Here is a 23,559-nt window from a genome sequence, read left to right on the forward strand (position 1 = left end):
ACACATTGCTCCTGTCGTGTCTGCTGTCACTGCCCGGTGACGTGTGGATGCTGCAGTGTGCAGTTAGTCTGGTAGTTCTATAGGGGGCACTCTTGTCTCTTGCACAGCTCAAGATGAAAATGTAAAACACAACAGTGTCGTGGTGTTAGAACACTTTCCCATACACACAGTTCACAGTAACAGACACCAGAGGCTCAACATTTCCTAGAAGGAAACATCAACTTTATGATTTTTTTTTTTTCAAATCCATTTTGTCTCCTATTATATCATCAAACTTCCAGTGCCACCTAATGTATGTGAATCTGAACTTAGAATTGGACCCTTTGAGTAAAATACACCCTGAATTTAATACAATTATTATTTGCATTGGTCTATCTAATGTTCACCACCTGCAATGTTTATAAATCATTTTATTAGGGCCACGGGCAATCGCACCGGGCACTGGTCCCAACAGCTATGAAATAGCTGCAGGGACCAGTGCCCGGGCGAAGCCCGGGCACTACTGTTATTGTGTGGATTTTTTCCTAGTTATTATTTTCTTTCTTCATCTTCCGGACGACTTTCGATTCGCAACTAGTCCTGCAACTCGAAGAGTTGCAGGACATATTATATATCAAAACGTGCAGCTTGATCGGGATCGGTGGGCTATTACTTTTCTCAACAGTGTACGAATTTTTCGCGACGTAAGTCGCGAAAAACTACGCAAAATTTTGCATTGAAGTCAATGGGACGGGCGAAAAAAAAAGAGCGAAAAAGACCAATCATTGGAGTTTAACAAACGTCTACTGCTCAGGCATACTTTCACCTAGAGACTCCATTTAAACTTTAAACAGTAGACACAAGTCTTGTGTATTGGCGTATTACTCCACGTTTTGATAGGTCATATAGTTTTTGATCAATCCCTGTTCAATGACCATGATCATTTTTGGAGAAATTATGAGATTATAATGGGTGTGTATTGGACGGAATGTTCGTGTCAGAGTGCGTGACATCATCGGTTAGAGTGGGAGAGATGCCAGAAAAACTCCAGATTTTTTCTCTTTCCAAACTCGGCCCGGCCACAATTTACACTCTACACACATAATTTTTTCAGAATTTGTAAGACAAACTTGTCCTGTCACTCATCATCTGCTCAAAATATCAGAGAGACTTACAGAATTTAAACTCTGAGCCTCTAAGTACGGCCACGTCTGTCTCTGCTCCTCATTGAGTCCAATACAAATATTTTCTGAGAGAAGCAGAACGGCCTGATGTTTTAAAACTGCCAGCGTCGCCAAAATATTTACTGTAGAAACACCAAATCGTACCAACATTTTCAGTAAGTCCTTAGAGCAACGTTGATCTGTGTTTTGTTCTGATAGGAGTTACTGTTTTGTCATGCTAAGCCTAAATGTGAGACCGGTGCAGAGGCAGAAAATGGCTCTTTTTCTCCACGTTTCTGTCTGTCTCAGCCTGCGGGGGGGCCCCTATCGCCATGGTAACCACCTGGAGTTGCTGTGGTAACCAGGCCAGAGCTCGTTAACTTCATAAACAATCCACCTGGCGCTCGTTTAAATGTTTATAAACACAGACACAGCTAAATCAGACTGACACAGGATGCAGCTACTAACTAACTATGTATCAAGTCAGTCACACACACACACACAGACTCTAGAGCCAGCTTCATGTGATTACAGTTACACACACATCAAAACACACAGGTAACATACAAATGCGCGCGGAAGCGCGCACTCCTCTCCCACACTCTAACACACACAGGTAACTTCATGTGACACACACACACACACACACACACACACACACACACACATACAGTTAACCTAATGTGGTTACAGCTCCTCCATATCAGTGCTTATAGAAAGATGATCATGTGTCTGTCTGATCAGCTCTGTCTTGACCTTAAGATCGTGGGTTTGATTCCCATGTTGACAGAGATGGCACAACCCGCAGTAGCTCCCGTGGCCCATTCAAAATTTCCCGAGAGGAAATTTTCTAGTTCCCATATACAGTTTTTAATATAAATTGATAGAAATCATTAAAATCAAAAACCATCATGTATTTAATTTTAAAATGACAGTTATCTCCCGGGTTTTCAATAAAGACACTTGCAGTGTGTTAGAGGAACTGGTTCTACAATGATATATCCATAGAGTCTTATGTGAAGTGAGGTTGACACCTGAAGAGAAAACACTAACAGATGATTGATTCAAATGAATAATAAATCCTCTTTGGTTTGACCCAGAAGCATCAGCTCCGTCACTGGGAACCATTGTTTGGTATGTGATCAGTTCTCCTGCTACAGCTGTTTGCAGCTGTTTTATACAAACAGCAAATGGCTCAGTTCTCACACACGTCATGCATCCACACTTCCTGTTACTGCCAAAAAAATGGACAACATGTCCATCTGGATGTTTCTAATAACAGGCTTTACGGGCCCTCGGAGGCTCTTCCAATGAAGCTCTATGAAATTATTAACAGTTAAACAAATTAAGTGATGAATGTGAAAACCGACTTGGGTGGTTTTGGATGTCCTGCCTTTTAATGTGAATCACTGACCACCATGTTGTCTCGCCTGATCTGGGGACAGTAATGCAGGAATCCGAGAGCTGCCGGCAGAGCTTGGTCAGCTTTCAAACCTGTGGCAGCTGGACACCGAAGACCTCAACATCACCAACGTTCCCCAGGAAATAAGAAAAGAAGGTAGGTAACTGTCCAATTATCTATGAAAACACTGTCAACTGACTTTTCAAGGCATCATCCTGTCAGTCGCACAAAAGCACCTTAGCTTTCCTGCTCAAGTCTCACACTTAGGGTGTAATTTCTCCTCAGCCGAAAGAGGTGGATGTTTTATAGGAGCTCCTAGTGAGAGAAATTTTACTGTTTCCATGGAGACCTTTTTGCTGGCATTAGCGCTCAAGATACCTGTTGACGTCTTACCTATATAATTGGCCAGAAGAAAAATGTCTGGCCACTCTCTCCTCCTCTTGTTCCACTGGAAACAACAGTGTAGAGCAGACGGACAGAGCGTCTGACTCACAGCTGATCAATGGATGAGAAATACTTCACCAATGTTTGACTGGAAAATTTCCACAGCATTAAACCACAGAGCATCACTAACTGCAGAGTGATCCAGTCCAAACAGTCAGGCAAACCATAAACTGACTGCCTATCTATAAATGTATAGGGCAAAATCAGTCCTTCCTGTTCCATCAGGTTCTTCTGATGGTGGAAAACTCTTGATGAGATGTTCACCCTCTTCATCCAGTGCCATAAACTCAGCCATCAGAGGCAACTTTGTCCCTTCTTTCCTTATTTTGGCCATTAAAGTCTTCTGTGCAGTGGTTTAACTGATTTTAAATGGTTCCTTAAAGGGATAGTTCAACATTTTGGCCCATTGCCATAATCCCTATAGTTTTAGGAGTATGTTCGTTACCTTTAATTGTCGGTGCAAGCTATTTGTAGAACGGCGGAGAGCCGAGCAGAGCCGTGAGCTGCTCAGAGCTACGCTATGGAGGCTAATGGGATTTCTTGGTTTCCCTCATCAAACTCATCAAATACACAATCCAACAACTCCACAACGCTCTGGTGGACAAGTTGTGACCTGCACATTCACCACGCTATGAGATAATAACAGAACGTTACTAGACAGAGTTGATTTAGAGGTAAATTCAGAGACTGCTTGCTGAAAAACTGCCCCTGACAAAACATTTATCAGCTGTTTTGCATGAATTTACTTCGAAGTAAATTCATGCAAAACAGCTGATAAATGTCTAGCGTAGCTCTGAGCAGTTTGCGGCTCTGCTCCGCCGTTCTAAAAATAGCTTGCACCGACAATTAAAGGTAAAGGTACTCCTAAAACTATAGGGATTATGGCAGTGGGCCAATTTTCCAAAATCTTAAACTATCCCTTTAAAAAGTAAAGGCCAAGATAAGAAGACCTTCAATATTTAAGTGCACATTTAACAGAAAACCCAAGTTGGAATTCATGGAAACACTTAAGATGACTTGTGCAGCTGGCTCCATTTAAAATCTGCCTTAAAAATAGTTTTCAGGTGTTTATATGATGTAATTCCTGCAGTTTTTACAGGCCATTTCTTCTCATTCGACTACCAAGTAAGTGATGGATGCACAGATCTTTGTCTGTACTGTTGATGAGTTAAGGTGGAGGAGTAGTGACACAAAGAGACTGTGGCTGAAAGATCAACAATTGATCTGACTAAGTCTAAGAATAACCCCAAAAATGCTGGAGCCTCATTAGCTTCAGATAAACAAGTTTTCTCCCCCACTGTTGGAGGTCTCTTATTAATGACCCTCTTAAGAGACAGAGGAAGGTCTTCAGCAAACAAACCCAGTCAAACCATGGTAATCCAATACCTCAGCATGGGAGCATAGTCACGGTCAGTTTATCCAGATTATAGCCAGGTTATCTGAAGCACTTCATTTAGAGTCGAGCTGAAAGTGATCACAGTTGAAACACTGTTAATAATCCCTCTATGAACAGGATAATTATAGGCTCACCTACATGGAGCACAGCAGGTCAAAGCTGAATGAAGAAGTGGGTCTGGAAAGTGTTACAGATATTTTAGAAACAGTTTCATTTTCTGATGGTTTTGTTTCCAACCTGTCTGATCTGTCTGCTGACATGTTTCTCACTTTGTGGACTGCTGGACAGTTTATTCTGTGATATCTGTGATATGATACATGTAAAATTACAGAACACACTTGATTGTATATTGGTACAAGTAATGAGCAGTGAGATGAATGTAAAGGAGGTTACATGACATTTCTCTCTCTGAAATGCAGTGTTGAAATGCAGTGTATTGCAAGTATAAAAGGGAAATGCTGTGTGTCTGTAGTCCAAAATGTGGATCTTTGTGGTTTTGTCAGGTCCTGCATCAGTCCTGTCTTTCCTCCGGGCTCACCTCCGGAAGGCGGAGCCGTGTAAACTTCTGAAGATGCTGGTGATCGGTCCGCCGCGGCAGGGGAAGACGGCCCTGCTGGAGGCTCTGCAGACCGGGAAGGCGTCTGCCTTCACACCGTCAGAGTGCAGCATCTCCACCTCCACCTGGGAGCTGGAGAAACCCAACGGCGGCAAAAACAACGTGAGCACAACATAGAAAGCACAGATGTACAATCTATATTTCATGCTTACACATGCATTAGACATTTTGATCTGAACAATGATCTGAAGGAAAGAGAACTGAATTGTGCTGTGGTGCATACATAGTGTAGTTCTACTGTGGTTTCCTAGTTCACACATCACACGCTGTGATTTCATCCTTAGTCCTTAGTGATCCTTTTAAAGCAGAAGTAAGCAATCCGGTGGTTTTGGCTAACTTCTTGTCAGCCGATGGAGTTCCCGTCCTCGTCCCTACGTCACCACATTCACGCGCATCCCTTGGCTGCACACACAGAGAGGACTGCCCCTTTATGCCGTTCTCTCTCCTCATTGGATAAAGGTTGTAGGATACAAGGAAAGTTTTCTCCTCGGCTTACAGCAGAGCAGAGTGACTGACAGACCCGTGTTTCAGACCAAACACTCTATATAAGTGATTGCTGTCAGAAGATACAACTATTTAAGACTTATATTAACACAAACATTCTGCTTACTTCTGCTTTAATCATTTTGTCAAAAATCTTCACAAAGGGATTTTAACCATGCCAGGAGTATGTCTTTATGGAAGACAGTGTCACCTGACTTCATCAACAGCCATAATAGGGTCAACATGTTGAACCCAGTTTATGCTCATACATGTGCAAAATGAATGACACCAGGGCTCCACATCTCATTTATTTATTATGAAAAATTGCTTCTTTTTGTCTTGTTTTTGTTTACCTGTGCTTGTACGTGTCTAGTTTGAATATTGTATATATACCTGCTAAACATCTGTGTGCTGCTGGCACTGTCACACCAATATAGCTGAGCACAGCCACACAGAGCTGACTGACCGACTATGCACTGATCAGGAATAACATTCTGAGCACTGACAGGTGAAGTTCATCATGGCACCTGTTAGTGGGTGGAATATATTAGGCAGCAAGTGAAAATATTGTCCTCAAAGTTGATGTAAAGCAGGAAAAATGTTCAGCATAAGGATCTGATCCAGTTTGTCCAGGACGACTGGGTCTCTCATGTGCTGCAGCTGCAGCTCTCTGGGCTGTTCCTGGTCTGCAGTGGTCAGGATTTATCAAGTGGTCCAGAGCAGATACTGTTGATCAGACTGCTGAACAAGTTCATGCTGCTTCTGATAGAAAGCTGTCAGAACACACAGTGCAGAGCAGTTGGTTGTGTATTTGGCAGCAAAGGGGACCAACACAACATTAGGCAGGAGGTCAGAATGTTATGCCTGATTGGTGTATATGAATAGTCAGTGGTTCATTTTAAAGCAGAAGTAAGCGATCCGGTCGTTTTGGCTAATGCTGCGTTCCAGGCAGGCTTTTGAAACTGTAAGTTACGGCTTCAAGTCACGACTTACGACTTTGTAGCGTTCCAGGCAACCTGTAACTCGTGTTTTTCCGACCTGTTGCCTGTGAAAGTCACTATAACGGCCACTTGTAACTTCCGACTCGTACCAGATCAAACTGGTACGACTTCACAGGTCGGAAATACACGAGTTACGGGTTGCCTTGAACGCACCATAACGTCTTGTCAGCCGATGGAGTTAGCAGCCCCCGCCCTCGTCATGGATCTATTGGTCCTCGTCCCTACGTCACCACATTCACGCGCATCCCTTGGCTGCACACACAGAGAGGACTGCCCCTTTATGCCGTTCTCTCTCCTCATTGGATAAAGGTTGTAGGATACAAGGAAAGTTTTCTCCTCGGCTTACAGCAGAGCAGAGTGACTGACAGACCCGTGTTTCAGACCAAACACTCTATAGAAGTGATTGCTGTCGGAAGATAGAACTATTTAAGACTTATATTAACACAAAAATTCCGCTTACTTCTGCTTTAATTTTGGGACAGCACTAGCTCACAGCTGTCAGTCAGTATGTGAACGCACTCTCATTGAGGTTTCAGTCCAGTTTTACTGTAGCTGCTGGAAAACTCCCTGGTCCCGTATACTGTTCTAAGAAAAGAAAACTGAGCCCCCAGTTTCCTGCATTAGCAGAGACGACAAACATACATGTAGAGAATGTGAGTTTGATCACCTGAACTTACTTAGTATATCATATCCTCTGTGTTTTTGTTTTATTCAGGTTTTCAGATATGAGACAGACTGAGAGAAATGTAATTCACGGTGCTTGCGGTGCTGAAAATGTACATTACAAATGAACAGCAACACCTCCCTCCAGTTACAGTGTCCCCTTTTTCTGTGGATAATCCGGGAAACACGTTGTCAACAGTTTTAGAGGGATTACTGTCTCCTCCAATAAAAAAACTATTCACAGTGAGCTCTGTGAATTTGTCTGCTGGAAACTGTACCAAAATTCAGGGAGTGGGTCTAATAATAACTTTTTCATATTTTCTGAAGACTGAGTCACCTCAGACTCAGACCTTTTTTTTCTTTTTTTTGTAGCTGACTCATCACATATTTGCTTTCCAGACCCCTAAGTTCACTCAGCTCTCGTCCTTTTTTGACACACAGAAGGACTCAGTGGCGTTCAACGTGTGGGACATCGGCGGCCAGGCCAGCATGTCCACAGTGAACCAGTGTTTCTTCACTGATAAGGCCCTGTATGTGGTGATCTGGAACCTGGCTCTGGGAGAAGAGGCTGTGGCCAGCCTGCAGACATGGCTGCTCAACATCGAGGTGAAATTTAGCTCTCTCACCCTCAAACTCACACACACACACACAGACACACACACACAGAGACACAGACACACACAGACATACTTCTGCGGACCAGACCGACTGAGAACCTGGTTCCAGCCGTACTTGAGTGTGAGTGGGTCAGAGAATGAAGGGTGTGACTGTGTGAACCAGACAGTCAGCAGGCAGTGAGCTGGTTTTTGGTGTTTCCAGTAGGAGGGAGGAGGGATCTGATTTGAAGGGGAAATGATTTGGTTGTCTGAGCTCAAACCGACCACAGACTGATTAATGGCATTTAATTGAAGCGTGATAACGTGGAAAATGTTGAAACTTCTTGCATCATTTGAGTGCAACGGTTCAGAGAAGCCTAATTACTGACTGATATTTAGTGCTGCCTTCCCTCTGCTTCCCTCTGATTAGAGGCCTGCACTTAGAGTATTAATTATGCCTGGATTTGTTTCCAAGGCCGACCAAAGTCAGTGTTTTCACTTGGACATGAATCCTGTCAGTTTGTCAGGATGTCAGTGCTCCGCTCTGCGTCACACACACCACACACACACACGTCTGCTGCACATATTTTCAACGCGGGGGGTTTTCCTGGACGCAATGATATTGTAAAAGTCATAAACAAATGACAGATGTACTGTAGTGCATTGTCTCTGGTTCAATCTGAAACTTGTGTGGAATCAAATCACTCTGGGTCTTTAAAGCAGGGTTTATTTCTCTGGAACCACAAAGCGGACCGCAGCAGATAAAAGACCCAATCTGATCAAAGAAAACAAACAAACAATACAATAAGTAATTGTTTGAGCAGAGTTGTGGGGCGAAAGTTGAAGATTTCAAAGAGGGTGGGGGGTAAAGACTGGCTAGCAGAACAAACAGAGACACAGAAACAGCAGGGTAACAGCAGGTTTAACCAGTGGAGGAGGGGGGTGTGGTGGACCGGCCGGGTGAGAGAGACAGAGAAAAGATCCAGGGTCCTGGGTCAGGGAAGGACAGGGGGTTTTGCATAGAGACTAGCAATAAAAACGTGTGCTTACTTCTCAGTTTCTTTGTTGAAAACCGCCAACAAGCCATAGATATATCTCTTTATTTCGGACTCCGGGTCCATAGCAAGACGTAACACAACAACATACACACTACACAGACAGTAAAAGAGAATAGAGCTAAAACATAAAGATCATTGATATCAAAAATAGAATTATTATAAAGTTAAAAAGAGACAACTGTACCAGTGTCTCCAGAACAGAGATTGATACCTGATGGAACTACAGTACAGTTGATGTGGGTCAGACTGTTAAAGGGATAGTTCACCCAAAATTGAAATTTCACTCATTATCTACTCACCCTCATGTGGACTAAGGGCTGGGAGAAGTTTCAGAGTCCTCCGTGGCTTCTCTGAGTTACAGGGGGTCTCGGCGTAGCAGTGCATGTCCATATAACAGTTGCAAATGGATACCAACTGTCTTCGTAACAAAAAGACACACCAAAAAACATCCACATACCTTCATGCTGCTCTTATGTAATGTCCGTCTTGTATTGAAGCCCCAAAATGCGAAATTGTCCCGAAAATAATTAAATAAGTCTATATTTCAAGCTTGTTTGTAGCGGAAGCTTCTTAAAGCTCCTCTTCCCAGTTCGTCAAATTTGGACGAACTGGGAAGAGGACAGACCCTGGTTCGTCCAAATTTGACGAACCGGGAAGAAGAGCTTCCGCTACAAACAAGCTTGAAATATAGACTTATTTAATTTTTTCGGGCAGCATGGAGGTATGTTTTTTGGTGTGTCTTTTTGTTACGAAGACAGTTGGTATCCATTTGCAACCGTTATATGGACATGCACTGCTACGCCGAGACCCCCTGTAACTCAGAGAAGCCACGGAGGACTCTGAAACTTCTCCCAGCCCTTAGTCCACATGAGGGTGAGTAGATAATGAGTGAAATTTGAATTTTGGGTGAACTATCCCTTCAACAGAGGGAGCTGACAGTGTATCATCTTGAAATTTCCGACAAAGTCGTGAACTTTACTTTCACTTTCGTCTGCTTACTACGACGTGTAGGAACTGCGATTGGCTGCTCCTCCTGCTCCCTCTACCTGACTGGTGGAGAATCATCTGTCACTGTTGATTTTGGCAAATAGGATTCCAGGCTGTAGGTGGAGCCAGAGGAGTTGGATTTTGTCCCAAATTACTCATTCAATGTCCGACTATCAGAATATAGTGACAGTTCCAGCAAATATGACTGAATAATTGTTACCAACTGAAGCTTTAAGGTAAAAGGTAAAATTTGATATTACACGCGGTTTATTTACAGATTTTGATTGACAGAGGATCAAGGCCCTGGTACAGGTCCCGACTGCCGAAGTGTGGGATCTTGTTCTGGCAGGATCCAGCACAGATTAAACCCTGGGTTTAACAGTGTTGACAAACAAGGTCAACACTGATAAACCACTTCCTTTGTTTCAGTGATGTCTGTTTTGTTTGTCCTCCACGGTCAGCACCTGTCAGTGCTAATGCTCTTGTCTCCTCTGTGTTCCAGTTGACCTGCCTGGATGTTTACTTATGCTCTAATCTATCTCACACATAGTAAACATGAGCTCTTGTCTCCTGCAGGCCCGAGCCCCCAACTCTGCCGTGGTGGTGGTGGGAACACATCTGGATCTGATCGACACCAAGTTTCGCACTGAGAGAGTGGCCACGCTCAGAGCTTACATCCTGGCCCTGAGTCGATCCCCATCAGGGGCCCGAGCCACCGGCTACCCCGACATCACCTGGAAACACTTGCAGTAAAAACACATTTTACATTTTATTCTTTTAATATTGATAAAAATCAGCTACTGTACACTAGGGCTGGGACAATACGCTTTTCTCCCGATTCGATTCTTCTACGATTTTTTGGATGGCGATTCGATTTAAATTGCGATTCTACGATATTGCAGATTCTCTCGATTTTTAGTCTGCATTTTTAACATTTATCTGCACACAAATACTGTAGGAGCCTAGAAATTAACATACTCCATTATAATATTATATCTCTGTATGCAAAAAAGGCTAACAAATGAACATTGCACAATATTTAAAAATAAATAAATTTTTTTAAAAATCGATTTTTGAAAAAAAAAAAAAGATTTTTGAAAAAAAAAATCAATTTAAAAATCTTCAAAAAGATATCGCGATATTTATGTGAATCGATTTTTTCTCCCACCCCTACTGTACACACTTTGCTTTTGTGTCAATGTGAGTGTTGCAGGGATGTTTTTTCAGTTCAGTATCTGGACTCAAGTGTGTGTTTTTTGATGTTCAGTGAAGTGTCCTGTAAGACCCTGGAGGGTTTGGAGGGGCTGAAGAAGCTGATCTACCAGGTGGCTGTCTCCATGAAGGACAACAGCAGCAGCTCGGCCTGTGGCAGTAAATTACTGGGCAGACTGGTGAGTGAGGCTGAGCAAACACAACATGTACAGAAGGAAACATTAATGCGCAATTTATAGTTGGATACTGGAATAATTGTTTAGATCACATACCTGCCAAAATAATCAAGTACATCTAATCTGCTTTTTATTATTCTACTAAGGCCTGTTCGATGAATCGTTTTAAAATCCTAATTGCGATTATTTAGTTAGTATAGGACGATGTTAAAAACGTTAAATCATAAAATCTAAATTTTACTCCAACTGTGGTAATTACGGTACAGCCCCCATTCATGTATCTCTGCTGTGCTGTAGACTTTATTATTAGACAGCAGGTCCATTTAAAAAGACACAAACAGCACACACATAGAAAAGTTTGTCATTTCACAAAAAAAATCGTAATCGAAAATCAGTTTTTGAGAGAAGATTTTTGGGCAAAATCGAACAGCCCTAATTCTATTTATATATTCTTTTACCTTTTTCCTCCACCAGATCCCCAGGAGCTATCTGACACTTCAGGAAGCCGTGATAACAGAGAAGAAGAGGAGAGATGGTGAGAAGGACGTCCAGTATCTGACCGACGCCCAGCTAGACCACGTTATCGAACAGAACCCAGGGAGTGACATCAGAGACTACGAGGACTTACAGACGGGTAACGTCACACCAGAAATAAATAACTGATTTGTTTGACTTCCTAAACATTTCGCAATCCCAGAAATTGTTTACTCTTTGAAAAATGCATGTACAGTTTTCATGTGACTGAGACAGAAACAGCTGTGGTGGGTTAAAGAGGAACTACAGCCAGGTGCAGAATGAACCCAGCTGCAGTGTTGGGCCTGTTACTTAGAAAATGTAATCAGTTACTTGTTGCATTTTACTTTTTTTTCATAAGTATTTTTATATCATACACACATACACAAACACACACTCACATGGATACATACTAAATACTGAAATTTATACTACTCAGAGTAATAATACTATTGATGCTAATAGTGATATGAAAAAACAGATGAATAATTTAAAATGATGATAATAATAATAATAAAAGAAAAAAAGATTAAATAATTTGAAAAAAATGATAAAAAAGAAAAACAAGAAAATGAAACACTCCTTTGGATGTATTACTGTGGTGTCTGAGCTTTCAAAGCTTACAAAGGTAACACTTTATTTGACGCCTATCTCTATAACGCATTATAAACATACCTATAATGAGTTATAATGCAGTAATAGCACTGTATAACTATAGTTATAAACAGTCATAAATGATCATATGCTTTATAACAATAAGCATAACACACTATAAAGCATTTTATCATGACTTATAAGGTCAGGTATTATAATATTTTATAGTTGTAAGTAACTCATTGACAATGCCCACATTGATAATGCATTATAAATATAGTAATGTGTTATAATTGGCTTATAAACGTGTATAACTATCATTATAAACACTCATAAATTATCATAAGGCTTTATAACAGTAAGCATAACACATCATAGAGCATTATAACTCTATTATAATACTTGACCTTTTAAGCCATTATAAAATGCTCTATGATGTGTTATGCTTATTGTTATAAAGCCTTATGATAATTTATGAGTGTTTATAATGACAGTTATACACGTCTATAAGCCAATTATAACACATTGTAACTATATTTATAATGCATTATAAATGTGGGCATTGTCAGCGAGTTACTAACAATTATAACGTATTATAATACCTGACCTTATAAGTCATGATAAAATGCTTTATAGTGTGTTATGCTATAACTGCATTATAACTCATCATAACTCATTATAAGTATGGTTATAATGCGTTATAGAGATGGGCGTCAAGTAAAGTGTTACCCTTACAAAATATTTAACAAACAAGAAGCTAAAATAACTTAACCAATAAGTGACTGAACACAATAGGACACACCCATCAACTTTAAACCAAACTAGGTCACTTCAAATGATGTGTAGCTAACACAAACACATTAGCTAAGTGCACAATACATTTCATCAAGCAAGTTTTTTAATAGAAACTGCCAACCTCAAAGCCATGCACCAAGCCTGCATGTTCTTCTCTTCTCATGCAGCCATCAGCTTCCTGATAGAGACGGGAACGCTGCTGCACTTCCCAGACACCAGCCACGGCCTGTGCACCCTCTACTTCCTGTGTCCTGTGTGGCTGTCAGAATGCCTGGAGAGGATCATACACCTCAAGTCCTCTCGCTCCTCCGTAGTGAGGAATGGAGTGATTCGAGCTGAAGACCTCAGGGTGAGACCCAGGAAGCAGAATGATGAGACCTTGTTTTGGGCTTTGTGTGCTGTCTGTGTGTTAAAGATTCCTGACTTCCTTTTCTTTTTGTGATGTTGTGTAGATGCTGTTGGTAGGAACAGGCTTCACCCACCAGACAGAGGAGCAGTATTTCCAGTTTCTAGCCAAATTTGAGATAGCCCTGCCCGTGGCTAACAAGAGGTAACATACTGTACCATCTGTGTTCAAATTGAGAAAATAAATGGTCATTCATTTCCTCTGTGTTATTATTAGTTTTTGCTCTTTAAAGCTACAAAACTGTACAAAACACTGGACAAGACAGAGTTGTTTTTTGAGGCAAATGCAGAGACTGCTTGCCAAAAAACTGCCCCCGACGGGAACACACATCAGCGGTTTTGCATGAATTTACCTCGAAAACAACTCTGTTTCACAATGTTCCGTTGTTATCTCAAAGCGTGGTGAATGTGCAGGTCACAACTTGTCCACCAGAGCGTTTTGGAGTTGTTGGATTGTGTATTTGATGAGTTTGATGAGGGAAACCAAGAAATCCCATTAGCCTCCATAGCGTAGCTCTGAGCAGCTCACGGCTCTGCTCCGCCGTTCTAAAAACAGCTTGCACCAACAATTAAAAGTAACAAACCTCCAGTTACTGGGATAGTTCAACATTTTGGCCAACCGCCAGTTGGCCAAAATGTTGAACTATCCCTTTAATTTATTGTAGAAAGCAACATCTGTATTTTAAAATATATTTACGTTATATTTACATTTGGAAAACAAGTATCCAGAACAACTTACAAAAAACATGAAGTAGGAATTAATGTAACACCAGTATTTCTGGCATTGACCAAGCAGAAAGCATAGCTAAAGTTGCCTCCTTTGCTCTTCCTCAGCTATCTTCTGCCTCATCTCCTTCCCCCGAAACCGGCAATGGACATCCATGGTTTCCGCCAGCAGTTCAACAACACCCTAGAACGCCTTTTTAAGATGAGCTTTGTTCCTGCTGGATTCTGGGAGCGCTTCATCGCCAGGATGCTCATCAGCCTCACAGAGATGGACCTGCAGGTACTGTACTGACACCAGCACATTCTCATTGGTGACATGTTATACTTGCACACTGTCTTGGCATTCATGGCCTGTTATTTTTGTGTGTGTGTGTGTACGTGTGTGTGAAGTCATTTGACCTCAAAAGAAATTCCAGGAGCCAGCACAGCAGGGGTTCTGTGATCTACAGCTTTGCTGGAACCCAGCAGAGGAACCGGTGCAGCACCTTCAGGGTCCGACGCAGCCAGACCATCTACTGGAAGGAGGGGCTGCTGGTCACGTTCGACGGAGGGTATCTGAGGTCAGAGCTCGGGCTAGATGGATATGAGCAGTAATTAAAATACCAGACTAAGACTTGAGTCAAAATCCTGCAGAGACAAACAGCAGGTCGGAATTATTGTTCAGTCAACTTCAAGGACATTCAGGTTCACAGGTTTGGATGTTTCACCCTGGAACCTGGACTTTTTGTTTTGGTTTAGTTTGTTTTTTAAACCTTAAAGGGATAGTTCACCCAAAATTAAAATTTCACTCATTATCTACTCACCCTCATGTCGACTAAGAGCTGTGAGAATTTTCAGAGTCCTCCGTTCCTTCTCTGAGTTACGGGGGGGGTCCACGCAGCAGTATTTGTCCATATAATGGTTGTGAATGGATACCACTTTTCTTCGTCCAAAAAGACACACCAAAAAACATCCAAATACCTCCATAGTGCTCGTCTGTAATGTCCCTCTTGTATTGAAGCCCCGACATGAGAAATTGTTCCGAAAAAAATTAAATAAGTCTATATTTTAAGCTTGTTTGTAACGGAAGCTCCAGTGTCTCAGTTCACTGCTCTTCCTGTGTCAGTGCAAATCTCGCGTGATTTGCACTGACCGGCGGAACAATTTCTCATGTCGGGGCTTCAATACAAGAGGGACATTACAGACGAGCAGTATGGAGGTATTTGGATGTTTTTTGGTGTGTCTTTTTGGACGAAGAAAAGTGAGCACCATTCACAACCATTATATGGACAAATACTGCTGCGCGGACCCCCCCGTAACTCAGAGAAGGCACGGAGGACTCTGAAAATTCTCACAGCTCTTTTAGTTGACATGAGGGTGAGTAGATAATGAGTGAAATTTTAATTTTGGGTGAACTATCCCTTTAAACAATAAGAACAAGTGATCTTTCCTCAGAATCCTATACCACCGTGTATGTGTTTATATCTTAATCTATATCTGTGTGTGCATCTGCCAAACATTTAACTTCATTTTCAAGCTGCATTTTGTCATTGCTAATAGTTCCAGCTGCTGCTCCACATCAGCAGCAGTGTACAGCCTGAGAGGTGACACGGTGAAAAATCCTAACCTTCCAGGGGGGAAGCCAGGCGCTGACGTGTGTTTGTGTCTCTGCTCTGCAGCGTGGAGTCATCAGACGTCAACTGGAAGCGGAAGAAGAGCGGAGGGATAAAGATCATCTGTCAGTCGGAGATGAGAGATTTCTCTGCCATGGCCTTCATCACTGACCACGTCAACTCCCTGATCGAGCAGTGGTTCCCTGGTCAGTGCTCCGCTCTCTGTCCTTTCTCACATTCTTGTGGTGTGAACTCAGAGTTAAGAATTTACAGCTGAACTGAATCTGAAAAATCACAACTCACAGCAGCTTCCGACTGATGAATTCATAGACTGACAGTCTAAACATTAGCCACACGGTGCATGATGGGTCAGGTTATTTAAGACTGTGTGAGGTTTTCCGTATGTTTTCTTTATTGTGCAATACAAATGACAAACATAAAGCAAACAGTATGTTTTTTAAAATGGATAAAAGTTTTTTGTAGATTGCTCCGCCCACAGCAGCACGTCGCTCGTCTGTAGTGCCGGTGCTCTGCCTGTGCTCATCCTAATCTGCTGCAGGTATAATACAATACCCTGTGTAGTGCCTCACACTACTCCATGTTAAATATTCCAAACTTTCACTTTAAAATGCAGCTGTTGGTGTGTGATGCTCCTGCTTGTTCTGTTAGAGCGGTGTTGTTTAATGTCCGTGTAACAATGCTGCGTTCGATTGCACTCGGAACTTGGAAAGATCCGGCCCTTGAACTCGGGACTCCGACTCGGGCTGCTTGGATCCTATCTGAATTCCCGAGTCGGAGTCCCGGCTCCACAACGCTCTGGTGGACAAGTTGTGACCTGCACATTCACCACGCTATGAGATACGGAACTTTACAAGACAGAGTCGTTTTAGAGGTAAATTCATGCTAAACCGCTGATACGCGTTTTTCAGCAAGCAGTCTCTTTACCTGTCTGGTAACGTTCTATTATTATCTCATAGCGTCGTGAATGTGCAGGTCACAACTTGTCCACCAGAGAGTTTTGGAGTTGTTGGATTGTGTATTTGATGAGTTTGATGAGGGAAAGGTGGAAATACCATATTGTTAGCTGAGCAGCAACAAGAAATCCCATGAGCCTCTGTAGCGTAGCTCTGAGCAGCTCACGGCTCTGCTCCACCGTTCTAAAAATAGCTTGCACCGACAATTAAAGGTAACGAACCTACTGCTATGACTATAGGGATTATGGCAATGGGCCAATTTGCCAATTGTTGAACTATCTCTTTAATTTGTGATTTAGAAAGGTCTGTGCGTGTATGTAGTACGTAGTAGGGACAAAAACACACTTTCTCTCTCTCCCTTATGTAGCTGATGTACTTCCCCAGCAGTACTTTTTGATGCTGGAAGGACATCCAGACAAACATCACCTTGCTGTGGCATTTACCTCGGAAGTCGGAATTTCTGACCCAGATCTTTCCGAGTTTCGAGCGCAATCGAACGCGGCATAATTCCTCTACATTTTGCAGAGGCGGTTTTCATTCTCTGATCTGATGTGATCTGACGGTAGAACTCACTGGTGTAGATTCCACCAGCTGGTCACTAACCTTCTCCTCCTGCAGCGAGGTTACAGTTTGTTTATCAGAACTGAGAACATCAACCTGCTGCTCTGTGTGACAAGAGACTGAGCCTGAACCAAAACAGTGAGGTTAAATATGCTACTACAGCACAAAGCTCTGCAGAGTTGGTGGTTCTTCACATCTCATCCACTGTTGGTGAAAATAAATCCGACTTGTTGCAGCTCGGAGGCACGACTGTGAGCTTTAACAGGCATGCAGAGGAGAGGTCAGTTGGACGTACACATGCAGAGAGGTTGCATAGAGACTGCTATACGAGCCGGGGTCGCTGTTACTCACTCAGTCACAGAGGAAGGCTTTTGTGTGGGAGGGCCCGGTTACTGGCAGCACAGATACGTTTTTTCCAGCAGATGTTTGGTATCCGCAGCTGCTGGAATTTCAGCAGCAAAGCAGCTTCCTATTAAACAAAGTGTTTACATTTCACTTTGATATGAACCATTTCTGCGTAAACTTTTTCTACTGCAATAAAATTGATAGATTAAACAGAGAAGAAGGGTTTAAATCACGCTGGTCTGTCTCCTGTGTCTGCAGCAGGAGAGCTGATGGTCACATTTCATCTCATTTATTTTCGTGATGAGTTGTCAAAACTTTGGTTTAGTTTTACGCACCTATCCATCAGTGTAGCTCAGGATTACATGACTCTTTATGAATCCGTTCCAGCAGGGTGGAGGCACTCTGTTGTCCAGGTTGTCCATCTGTCCGCCCCTTTCTCAGAAACGTGATATCTCAGTAACCCCCAGAGGGGTGAGCATTTACTTGAACTCAGAAATGAACTGATTAGATTTTGGTGGTCAAAGGTCAGGGTCACTGTGACCTTGTTTTTGACCATTGCTTCACTATGCCTAATGCAAAATAATAATAATAAAAAAAAGATGAAGTGATGAGATTTTATTTCCTAATGGTCAAAGATCAACTTCTCTTTTTCGTCATTTTGTTCTGCAAAAGCACTTCTGGCCATTATTCAGAGCTGAAGCTCAGGAGGGAGGGATTGTGACCATACTTCCTGTAACTTGGCGGAGTCATGCAAACATGAGGTTCTAATTTTACTTTGACACAGCACTGTTACAAACATACCATATGTACACACATTATTTGACAAATACTGATATTCATCCCATACTCATTCTGAAAGGGACACTACACCTCATTTAGGATTTTAGGAACATTGAACCACATAAATCAGGTGTGAATGAGTGATGAAGAGGGGATAAAGGGATAAAGATTATTTTATTTTGTCCTCCATTGGAAGAGGAGTTGACCCAACCAGTGGTTCAATGGTTTAAAATGACTGTTTTTGATAATGGAGTCTAGCAGCTTTGAACAGAGTGGTGTAATGGCTGAAATAGATCATACTCTCTTTAACAAAAATGTCCATCTGTAAGAGTCCTACTCATAATGTCAGTCACTTATAATAACAATGAACCTGTCAGTGGTTACAGTACAAAAACCTCTTATAATGTCCATACATGTCCAGTTGGATAACTTGACTGTTGCAGACCGGCATCTGGTTCCCAAGTTGTGTCTTTGTTTCCTTGCCAAAATAAAGATGGCTGCCTGCTACCTGAATATGAAACAGCACCACAACTTGGGAAACAAGTTAAAAGCATTTTTTTATTGCACCTCTCAGATGTGAGAGGTTTTGCCCTGCAGGACAAGCTCAGAGCTCAGTTCACCATAAACATGTGGTTGCACATGAAGGCACCAGCCTGTGAACGGCCTGAGGTCATCCTCAGTGGACCGCAGTGACCTGTGCAGACAAAGGCAGTCCAACAGAGGGAAGCAGCTCACCACACATGTGACTTTTGACTGAAATGTCCCTCTTCGACATGAAGTCACAGGCCGATCGGCTGCACTTTGCTCCATCAGGAGCGCACACACAAAACCAAGATAATATGACTTTTAAAATACATTTTAATGCAGAATCAGCATTAGCACTTATTCTGAGTAAGTATAAACAAAGTATGTGGCTGAAAAAGGCACAGAAAGGATCAGATGGAGCGGCCGTGGCTCACCTGGTAGAGTGTGTCCCATATGGACCTGACCACAGTGGGCCGTGGGTTCAAGCCCTTTGCTGTTTCTTTCCTGTCTATCTCTAACTGTCCCTGCCAGAATAAAGAATAGATCTTGAAAAAAAAAGATAAAATAAGATATTATAGAAAAAATAGAATTGTTAGTGATCCCAAAGGAAATGTTTATGCCAGGTTGGTTGAATTAAAGGGATAGTTCACCCAAAATTCAAATTTCACTCATTATCTACTCACCCTCATGTCGACTAAGGGCTGTGAGAATTTTCAGAGTCCTCCGTTCCTTCTCTGAGTTACGGGGGGGTCCGCGCAGCAGTATTTGTCCATATAATGGTTGTCAATGGATACCAACTTTCTTCGTCCAAAAAGACACACCAAAAAACATCCAAATACCTCCATACTGCTCGTCTGTAATGTCCCTCTTGTATTGAAGCCCCGACATGAGAAATTGTTCCAAAAAAGTTATATAAGTCTATATTTTAAGCTTGTTTGTAGCGGAAGCTCCCAGTGTCTCAGTTCACTGCTCTTCCTGTGTCAGTGCAAATCTCGCGTGATTTGCACTGACCGGCGGAACAATTTCTCATGTCGGGGCTTCAATACAAGAGGGACATTACAGACGAGCAGTATGGAGGTATTTGGATGTTTTTTGGTGTGTCTTTTTGGACGAAGAAAGTTGGTATCCATTGACAACCATTATGGACAAATACTGCTGCGCGGACCCCCCCGTAACTCAGAGAAGGCACGGAGGACTCTGAAAATTCTCACAGCTCTTAAGGTGCGTTCACACCGGAGCTTTTATTTTTGTCGCTGTCGCTCGTATCGCTCCGAAAAAACTATCCCTTTACAGTAACAAAAAGAAGAGTAACAATGTAAAGCTAAAATAGGTGATATGTGAATGTAAAATAGGATATATTAGAAATATATTTATTTACGATATAAATCTAAAAGTGTGCTACGTTGGATGGTGGAATTTTTTTGGAGCTCCTCTGTGTATTGTCTGTATAGTTATAATTCACTTGCATCAGTAGCTCACATCACGTAGCAATCTTGAAACTGAGACTCTGTATCAATCTGTTCTGTGCTGTCTCTGTGTCCTCACCCGTAGCTCTGACAGCCAGTGAGAGCGATGGCAGTCTCCTCATCGAGCAGTACGCCCCCTGTCCCCTCTGCGTCTCGCGGGGTCAACAGAAGCCCACCAAGCTCCCAGCTAGTGGAGATCACGGAGGGAGTGATGGAGGAGGAGGAGGAGGAGGAGGAGGAGGAGGAGGGGCCGAAGCAGGTGTCCATTACTTTAACATGGAGGACTGTGTGCTGGCCGCGGTGGAGAAGGAGTACATCGTTTGTCCGCAGCATCCTGACCAGCCGGTCCCGCTGCAGGAGCTGGTCCCAGAGCTCTTCATGACTGACTTCCCTGCACGGTAACCTCTCACCATTTAATGGACCGTTTTATTTCACCTCTGCACACTAGGCCCTAGCACACTCCAACAGATCTGCCAGAAGATCAATGTGGTTTAGTCCAATTCATTGCTATCCATTGCAATAATAGTAATAATAGTAAACTTTATTTATCAAGCATTTTTCATGTAAGTGATGGAGCTCAAAGCGCTTACGAAAAATGAAATAGTCCAATAAAATAAGGGTGAACAGAATGAAAATAAAAGCAATAGGAATATAAACTATAAGATAATTAAGTAAAAGCTAAATTATTGTTTTAAGATGTTCGCTGAGCATCTCTCACAGCTCTTGGCAGGGCTTCCCATAGTTTAAGAGGCTAGTTCAAAAAGAAGTTATACCGCTCGTTTTCTTGTGCATAAAACAGTGTGTATTTAAAAGCCGGGCTGTAGAGGATCTAAAAGCTTGTGAAGAATTACAAAAACAACAGAGGTCTGCAGTGGAAGCCAGCCCCAAACCAGAGCTTTAAAATCCAGACGTTGGAATTTATTCTAGAAGACAATGGGAGACAGTGGAACGAAGCTAACGACAGGGTGATGTTGATGTTTTCTCTCTTTAGCTGCAGTTGTGAATAAACTGAAGCCTCCCAATCCACTTTCCCTTTGGAGGACCAGTAAGACGAGCAGTGCAGTAATCTAATATGCATGAAATAAAAGTAGGAATGCATTTTTAAGCAGCTTTACTGTACTGTATGTGATTGCAGTGGAATTCATATATCGCAGTTATACCTGAGATCTGTTGGATTAGCAATAGAATGTGGCGGAACTAGTTTATATTTGACAGTTTAATAGTCTTAAAGGGACATTGTGTAACTTCTCCTGTTATCTATTCACGAAAATTGATTATTTTGTTCAAAAGTCTGTTTGTCATTAACCAGTAATCCCCCCCATCAACAAAGTGAAGTGTTCCTTTCAGCTCTGAATGAGCCTTTCATATCATGGAGCGGGTAAGCTCGGTGCTGGCTGCCATGTGGTGTCGCCATGTTTTTAATGGAGCGTTACACTGATGCTGCATTCACCTGCAGTCGGGCAGACGGCCGTCGGTAACAAACCAGATGTCATTTTAGTCACAGAAGTCCAGAGAAAGACGGTAAAATGTGGGTCAGGTAAACAATACCACATCGCCATGACAACATATTGTCAAGTGTATTGTTTTGCTGACGGACCACTTGTTTACATAGAGGCTTGTTTATGCCGTTACGTGCAGCGGGTGTAGTCCATCTGCCGTCTGCCCAATTTCACGTGAATGCAGCATGAAAAATACGACTGAGTTGCTTGTGATATACAACCACAACGCTAGATGGGAGTAATTCCTACACAATGTACCTTTAAAGAAAACTCCATTTCAATTTAAGATTTTAAAATACATTTTATAACATAACAATATCTACTAAGATGTGTTTAAAAGGTTAGTGTGATCTGTGTCTAGATGGATGAATAATGAAAAAACTCAGGGTAGCTGTGATTGGCTGGGCTCGGGACCTTGCGCTAAATCGTCCCTGTGTCTTGTATGAAGTGTGGAAACAGGATGTAGCAGCTGTGTGTGTGTGTGTGTGTGTGTGTGTGTGTGTGTGTGTGTGTGTTAACAGCACAGAGACCACAAAAGCCGTTAATAACTACATGTCCATCAGCTGTGTATAGCTCCAGTCGGGGGTTGCCATGGTGATGCTACCAGAGTTACCTCTCAAGCTCCTGCTATTCAGTCAAAAACCATCACTCTCATCAGCAAAGCTTTTACATGGTGAGCGCATCCGTAGCTCAGGAGGAGGAGTCTGCTTTCTGCTGAGATTCTGAGCCCCTGGAGCCCCATCCCATCATTTTACTGAGTCTGAACGTTGGTCGATAAAAGTGTAATATACTCTAAGTGCTGTCCATTTACTATTTACAAGACCTAGCTCCACACAGCTGTGAGATTTAGTGTTGCTGGTGTCAAATATGTGCCATCTATGGGTCAGTCCAGACAGTCAGAGCTCCAACACCAGTAGAGGAGCTGTGTGTGTGTGTGTGTGTGTGTTTACTCAGATGGCTGCTGCGCTGTGTGAAAGAGGAATTGCTTTCACAATAGAAAAACAATTAGACTCTTTATCTCCTAAGTGTGAGCGTGAGGAGTGGAATTATTTGGAGCAGTCTAACACCTTGTCCCACTTTAGCCTCTCGGCACACACTGTGTGTTCATTTCTGTCGGAAAATTACTGACAGCATGAATCGCTGAATAGTTGAACAGCTTCCTGGGTACTGTGGCAAACTAAATTGTGGTCATGGTATCATCTCCTCCGTGTCTTTTGCACTCATGCAGCAGCTCGGACTAATAAACTCCGACCTGCATGTTCCACAGTGAGCGCTGTGCAGTCGCTGTGGTCACTGGCCCGGTCCTCACTAAACATGCCGGACCCCATCGCATCCAAGCTCATTTATCTATCCTGATGTCATCTGACCGAAGAATGTGCTGCCAATGTTCATCAGTTTCTTTTCATGTTCTTTGGCGAAAGTTGAATCCTGGACTGAAGTGCAGCAGCAGCAGCAGCAGCAGCAGCAGCAGATCTGAGTGCAGTTGAACCGTTTTGAGCAGGAGCAGAGCAGAGGAAATCTGCCCCGGAGCAGGGAAGGGAGGAAAGAGGAGGACGGAGTTTGAGGAGGAAAGCGTTTCAAAATGTGAACATGAAATGAAGAAATAAT

General features: G+C 42.5%; 1 protein-coding gene across 1 annotated transcript in view; it reads left to right on the forward strand.

The window, feature by feature from the left end:
* Window positions 1-23,559, forward strand: part of lrrk1 (leucine-rich repeat kinase 1) — a 97,510-nt gene that overhangs the window by 40,256 nt on the left and 33,695 nt on the right. Inside the window, 12 exon segments of the mRNA XM_083997562.1 lie at window positions 2,588-2,700; window positions 4,888-5,102; window positions 7,589-7,753; window positions 10,365-10,537; window positions 11,056-11,179; window positions 11,651-11,810; window positions 13,246-13,427; window positions 13,531-13,628; window positions 14,318-14,489; window positions 14,600-14,769; window positions 15,868-16,007; window positions 20,538-20,850. Coding sequence (XP_083853688.1) covers window positions 2,588-2,700; window positions 4,888-5,102; window positions 7,589-7,753; window positions 10,365-10,537; window positions 11,056-11,179; window positions 11,651-11,810; window positions 13,246-13,427; window positions 13,531-13,628; window positions 14,318-14,489; window positions 14,600-14,769; window positions 15,868-16,007; window positions 20,538-20,850 — 2,025 coding nt within the window.

This window comes from Trachurus trachurus (genome assembly GCF_905171665.1).
Source record: "Trachurus trachurus genome assembly, chromosome: 3".
Taxonomy (NCBI): domain Eukaryota; kingdom Metazoa; phylum Chordata; class Actinopteri; order Carangiformes; family Carangidae; genus Trachurus; species Trachurus trachurus.